Source organism: Protopterus annectens, chromosome 7.part1 (assembly GCF_019279795.1).
Source record: "Protopterus annectens isolate FY-2018-M chromosome 7.part1, PAN1.0, whole genome shotgun sequence".
In the NCBI taxonomy this organism is placed as follows: Eukaryota; Metazoa; Chordata; order Ceratodontiformes; family Protopteridae; genus Protopterus; species Protopterus annectens.
Window position 1 is genome coordinate 141,273,606 of NC_056740.1, and position 7,500 is coordinate 141,281,105.

At 35.3% G+C, this 7,500-nt stretch overlaps 1 protein-coding gene across 1 annotated transcript in view; it reads left to right on the forward strand.

Annotated features, from left to right (window-relative positions):
* XPC (XPC complex subunit, DNA damage recognition and repair factor) overlaps positions 1-7,500 on the forward strand; it is a 1,641,424-nt gene that overhangs the window by 765,919 nt on the left and 868,005 nt on the right. The window contains exon 7 of the mRNA XM_044078598.1: positions 80-200. Within this exon, the coding sequence (XP_043934533.1) occupies positions 80-200 (121 nt within the window). The remainder of the gene's footprint in view (positions 1-79; positions 201-7,500) is intronic.

Here is a 7,500-nt window from a genome sequence, read left to right on the forward strand (position 1 = left end):
TGCTTTAGCAACTATGGAGGATGTGAATATTTACATTACAAAATCTTGTATAATGTGTAATAGTGTTTTATTCTTTCAGGTTCGTCTCTGTATTTTCCCTTAATACTGAGTTGTCAGTTGATAACAGAGAAAGTATACAGTCAAGACTAGAGAGGAGGCTTGGAAACTACTCTGTAAAAGATGAAGAAGAGTTGGTTCATGCAAGTATCTCACAGTTTCATTTGAAATTCCTGCTGATTTATTTTGTTATACCTATAAGGTTGTAACATATTAGACTAAAGGATGGTTTCAATAGACCCACTCCTGTCACTTGCAGTGAGTGTGTTTTTTATAATGCTTGATGAACTAATTGAATATGTTACACTCAAGAAATGGTTGTAAACAGCCTTGCCAGCTTGATGTAGAAATCCGTAGCAAGAGTAACAACATTTCCCTGCAGGTATACTTTTAGCAAGGGTGCTTGCAAACTGGTCAAAAGTGGTCAAAAAAGTCACAAGCCATCTGGCCTTCAAGCATCAGTGAAGAGTTTCTATTTGGCTTACAGCCACCATATCATAACATTGTAAATTTATCTCTTGACATACGGCTGCAAGTACTTTCATTCATTCTCTGATTACATGCTTAATACACTGTATGATGGTCGAAGCTGGAGCCTGTTTTCCCATTTTATTGGGTACAAGTCAGAGAAACTAATGACAGATGAGACACCATTCATTTTTTCTGCTACAGATATATATGAAACAAACATGCAGATACTGTGATCCACCAAGTGCATCACATGTTGCAGAAAAGTGATCAGTATTGGGAGTATAAAAGGGAATAGTGAGGGAGGAAGCACAAGGCTGATTAAACACGTGGAACCTGGTAAGACCTTCAGGAAATAAAATAGTCATACTCTGGAAAGGAAGTCCAGTTTGGTTAACTGAGGAGACTGATACAACTGTAGATAGGTGAAAAGGAAAATGAAGGGAGTTACAGTAAAACTTAAAATAGTGGTAGAACTGTGAGTTGTTAAATGAATATTGTTTATTACTGCCAAGAAATTGTATGGAAGAAGTACAGAATCCTGATTGTTTTAGTGATAAGGATACAGGTGAGTAGAGAGTAAAACGTGTTAAGATTCTTGTAATGATAGTTGAAGGACGGATGTTGCCACTAACATTTTTAATACATCTTGAGAGATGAAGAAGATAGGTTCTTGAAGACTGGAAAAAGACTAATATAATTCCTCTTTACCATATCAGGATCACATCCAAGTTAAAACTCATTCTATCAGTCTGACCGCATTGGTAAGCAGACTTAAAGAATCCTGCTGAGGGAGATCATTTTATAATATCTTAAAGCCAGCAGTGCACAGTCTGGCAAAAATGATTCATATTAAGATCTTGGTCACATTAATCTTGTAAAGTTCTTGGTTTGGGTAGCCCAAATGTTAATCTGAAATGGGTCAAGAACATACTCTACTTAGTTATCAAAACATTTGATGCACTAAATTAATAGCCAGATTAGTAGGATATGATACATTAGATAAACACTAGCAGTGTAGTAAGACATTGAGAGTTGTAATAAGTGGACTCATCTAAAATGAAAGGATAAGTGTCACTGAAATGCTGCCAAGGCATTACTGCAGCTGATACTTTTTTATTGTCTTCATAAGTGACATTGTAGAAATACTAGAAGGGGATACTCTGCATTTTTGTGGAAGCAGAAAAGCATTTAACAGGGATCCTTAACAAAAACTTTAGGAATTGTCTAAATCATGGCAGCTTAAATTCAATGTAGAGTAATGTATTTGTGAAACAAAAAGCCATGAAAGGTGTACATATTAACAGTTGTAATAACAACAGCAAGTAAAAAAAAGAAAGAAAGTAAAGAAAGGGCATGTTGGGTAATCATACTTGGTAGCCTAAAGGTGAGCAAGCAGCATGAGGAGGTGACAAGGAATTCAGACGTAACACAGTGATGTTTAGGAAGAGACAACCATAGGCTTGAAGCATTCTTCTACCAGCTTCATCAACAAACTTGGTTAATGAAAGGCCCTTATCAATGCTGACATCAGAGAAGTCATCAGTCTGACCGAACAATGAAGGAAACCACCAGTAATAGCGAAAAACACAGTTTAATACCGCTTTCGTCTCAAAAGACTTCTTCAGAATGAAATAAAATGCACACAGCAGCATCCCTTTATATATCAAATCAAAATAATTACCCAATAAAACAATCAATTACTTAAAGTCCACTAGCAAAAGGAATACAGTCATTTAAAGGCACACATCTAATAACATAACATAGACAGTTCATTTTAAAATCTTCAGTATTCTGTTCTTAAGAAAACGTTTAATATTCACTGAGTCATTAATACCATTTTTTTTCAGCCCCTAACCTGAGCTGCCATGTAGTTTCTCTTTGTTCCATTTGGTCCTTATAGCCCCCCCCCCCTCATATTTCTAACTACATGTTCCAAACAGCAAACAGAAACTTTTTAAAACCACTACATGTAATGGAATGTTTAAATAGAGCATTGTTGATGTTCTTAGTTTTAATATAATAATAATGCTTTTTAATTCTTTTACTAAGTGGTTGTGTGGACATACCTACATAAAATTCATTGCATACAGAATAAACAGCAAGATAGACTATGCCACTAGTATTGCAATTACATACACCATCAATGGGAAGTGTCCTGTTCAAATAGGGTAAATCAATATAGGGTCCTTCTAAAATAAAACGACATGAAGAACAAAAAACACATTTATACATCCCCTTACAGCGTCTGCTGTTGTCAGGGGTACTTTTATATATGGAGTCAAATTGTAAATTTTTTTTAAATAGTCAGACCCAATTTTGTATATAAAAAAACTATCACCTACAACTTGTATTAATTCACTATTTCCACATAAGATGTTCCAGTTTCTAGTAATAATGGACCTGATGTTAAATGCATCAACAGACATATCCAAAGTACAAGAAGTACCAAAAGTATTTGTGTTAGTGTTAGAACTTGAATTGTTAACACCTGTGACTCCACGTGGCTTATTTGTAATAGTAATAAAACCATTTTTCAAAACTGGAGGAAAATCAGTAGCCTTTCTTATTCTAATTTCATTAGCTAGTTTGCCAAGTAAATCTGAGGGGTAACTGCTAACCAAAAACATATTCTGTATAAAGCTGACTTCTGATTCAAAATCAGCTTCTTCAGAAATCATTCGTGAAGCACGAATAAACTGGCCCTTCAGTATATTATTTTTCATAAAAACAGGATGGCTGCTCAAATAATGTAAATACCTGTTAACAAAAGTCTCTTTCCTATGTATTCCACTTGTGATACAATTATTAGAAGTATCCCAAGTCAGGGTAACATACAAAAAAATGCACTGATAGCCCAGCATTCCCCAATACAAATTTTAAAAAATCACTGGAATTATTAATACTATCACAAAAAGAATGAACCTGGTCTATGCCACCTTCCAGGATAAAAAAAAAAAAACAAATCGTCCACATATCTGCAATAAAAAACTACATGATATTGCTCCATAATAGGTCTGAAAACACTATGCTTCCACCACCCAAGAACTAGATTGGAGTAAGCTGGGGCCGCAGTGGACCCCATAGCTACCCCTCTTAGCTGCTTTTAAATTTTCTTGTTAAATAGAAAATAATTGTTATTAAGCAGTAATTCTATTAAGGTGCATAAAACAAATATGCTGTCAGAATGAAGGTGGGCTACATTTCCCAAGAACTGTCTAACAAAATCAACCCCTAGATCATGGGGGATGCTCGTAAACAATGATTGGACATCCACTGTAAACAAAATGTTCTTCTTAAAATCAAAGGAATATACAGAACTAAAAGTCCTAATCAAATCCAAAAAAAAATGCCATGAGTTCTTAATAAATTAACCTAATTTTGGACTAATGGATTTAACATGTAGTCAACTACTAAAGAAATACCTTCTGTGACTGAATTGGGTGAAGATACTATGGGTCAAAATGGGGGGGTTTCAAGATTTTTGTGACTTTTGGGGATACCAGACATATGGTCCCCAAAAGTGGATGTTCAACTAACATAAAATCATACATGTCATTAGTAATATACCCATTGACCCACACATCATATACAATAGAATGTATACTGTGATATGCCTTAAAAACCAACTGTTTAGTAACTAATGAATAGTCAGTCTCAATACTTAGCATATTTTCCATAGAGTTGACATATTTATCTTGTTCAAGAATTACCAGCCCCCTTCCCTTATCGACTTTCATAAACCGAAGGTGGCTTAAAGACCTCAGTTCTTTTAAGGCTGTTGTTTGAGCTCTAGTAAGATTATAAAACTTATAATCTACCTTAGCGTGAACAAGTTGTCTGATGTCTTCAGTGCAACAATTTTCAAAAACACGTAAGGTGTTAGTTAAGAGGGGAGTAATGGTACTTGGTTTGGCAAACAGACATTTATTAAACTCCATACTAGAAAAAAAACATAACTTAAATTTAGTTTACGACAAAACATTTTTAAATTCAACAATGTCTGTCCTAAATTCATCCTTTTGCTAGGCACAAAGTTAAAACCAAGCCCTAAAACAAATAACTGATCAGGAGTAAATGAATAATGAGACAAATTGTAATTTTTTTCATTCAAAAAGTCAGTATTAGAATATTCAGTAAAAGCAGTTACTTTTTCTTGCGCCTTGTTGAAGTCTTTCTTGTTGACATGTTGCCCGTCTCATTCTGACATAAAGCAGGTGTCTTCTATAAGGGGACTCGCCGTGCATTAACTGGAATCTGACCAGAACCATTAATTTCACCCTGCTCATCACCAGAAGTATCAGACATATCATTCATATCCAGGAGCAGCTTTAGGTCAGCTGGTGCCCTAGGCAAAAGGGCTCTACGGCACCCCCACACTTCACCCAGTGCCCCCATCCTGTGCTACCTACACCAAATAAATACTGGAAAAGTGCCCCTACTAGAGTGGCGCCCTAGGCAGCTGCCTAGCTGGCCTGTGCCTAAGGCCGGCTATGTTCATATCTAATACATTCTCAGCAGGAACACCACCAGCCGATTCACTTGTGGAACAGTCAAAATTCAAAGTCAAACCGGAAGTAACATCAACCACCTGTCTTAATAACTTCACTAAAGGAAGTAGGAAGAAGACCAGAAGCTCTTTGGTTTCTATAGCGACCCCTAAGTTGGTTCTGTGTCTTAAAGGGGCCAATAGCCTTTTTAACATCAGAGAAATGGGAAAAAGCAGTATTGTTGGAATATGCCTCAATATCCCATTGTAACTTCTTTAGCTTTCTCTGTATGAAACCCTGCTCAAATTCTTCCATAAAAAAGTAAAGCAGAGTAGTCTTTGTGTAAACAGGGTATATTTCTTATAAGCTTCTGCAAAGAAGCTTATTTCTTAATAATATCATTGCGTACCTCCTCAATTTATTTCTTATTGCGACCAACAAGCAATTTTAAGAAATCAAGCCTAGTTTTAGAAAAAAATAACACCAATTCAGAAAAAAAGGACTCTGTTGGAAGTACACCGTTAAGGCATTTAAAAAAACGCAGACCCTTAGGTACTACTCCCACTTGTATGCATTTATACTTGTACTTAGTCTCAGCAACCAAAACTCTGTACTTTTTTAGCAGTTTTTCCAACAAAGATAAAAGTCTTTTAGCCTCTTTTTCCACTTCTACATCCATGCCATTAAACATAGTAGACATTAAAGCTAAATTGCAGGCATCAAATAGGTCTGAATCACAGTTTAAGACTTCAGTAATGGCACTAAACACAATATTGTTGTTCTCAGAATGAAGTACTGAGGCAGTCTTATCAATTACAGTCTACACACTTTCATCTTCTGAACTAAGTGAAGATAGTTTGCTTAAACCAGTAAATCTAAAATTACTTGCCATCAAAGTTTCAAGAGTCTCTTGCATGTCTTTCATAGTGCACACCAACATGGAAAGCAGGTTGGTATCTTGAAAATCAAACATACCAGGTGTAGGATGAACAGATATCTCCAAACGTGGGTCCTCGTTCCGGCCAGCCATCCACAGGAAAGACACATCAACTAGGAAAAACAACAGTCCCAAGGATGAAGCAGCAGCAAAAACTAATAAAAACCAAACCACCAGTCTGACCGAACAATGAAGGAAACCACCATCAATAGCAAAAAACAGTTTAATATCACTTTCGTCTCAAAAGACTTCTTCAGGAAGGGGGCGTGGCCAAGGATGAACACAGGATAGCAGCAGATTTCTTCAGCTCCACCAATTTCATTACATTGACAGGAATTAATTACTTAAAAAATTAATTCTTGAAGTAATTTTCTTTCTAAATATGTTTGTTTTATATAGTTCTTGAACTATATCTAAAAAAGAAAGGAAATCTTAATAATATTCCTGTCAGAAATTACTTTGGAAATTTTCCTGTCAGTTTATCAGTCTGAAATGAGTTCCAGTAAGACAAATTCTCAAGACTCCAGCATCAAGAAAGAACTTCAGTCTCTGATAATTATAGTCCAGCAACTTACTGCTAAGATGGATAAAATGGATACTAAAATAGACACTTTCATAGAAAAAACTACAAAACAAATAGACTTGTTACATATGGACCTGCAACAACAGAAGATCCAGATGACAGGCATAGAAGAAGCTGTGAATGACATGGAAAATAAAATACAAGAACAGGAAATCAATATTGAGTTTCTGCTGAAACAAAATACACATTTACAAACAAAGCTGGATGACCTGGAAAATAGATCTAGGCGCAATAACATTAGGATTTTTGGACTGCCAGAAAATATTGAAGGTAACAATATTACTTCTTTTTAACAACATGGCTCCCTAAAACTTTAGATTTACCAGAAGCATTCTCTTTTGGTATCGAAGAGCACATAGATCTATAGCTAATACTAACTCTAACAAAAACTATCCTAGATCAGTTATAGTTAGATTTCTATCATCTTTTGATAAAGAGATGGTTCTTAAATCTGCTTGGGCTAAAGCTCCTGTTAAGTTTAATGAGACAACTGTGCGTTTTGACAATGACTATTCTTCCATGGTAATTGCTAAAAGAAAAGTTTTTCTGCCACTAATAAGGGAGCTTAAAAAGCACAGTTTAAAACATACCTTCTGTTTCCTGCCAAGCTTAAAATCTTCCTTCCTGATGGTCCTAAGGTCTTCGATGATTTAGACTCTGCTTTACTGTTTGTCAAAGAAAAAGGATTGTGGATAAAATAGAAGAAATGGAATGGGCTAGTTCTTCATTAAAGAGATTGGCAACTGAAGCTTCCTGGAAGACTTCAGAGAAGAAGAAGAGACTAAAAACAAATGATTTGTTATATGTTTTTTTCTCTCATCATTTTAGTTCATTATTAATCTTTTTGAATATAGTTCCTGCATTTCCAGAAAGCCACAAATATTTTGGAAAAGATTTAATCAAAGTTATTCTCTATGTGCAAAGAAATGTTTTGTTTCATAACCAGTCAAAATGCCTGAGGATTT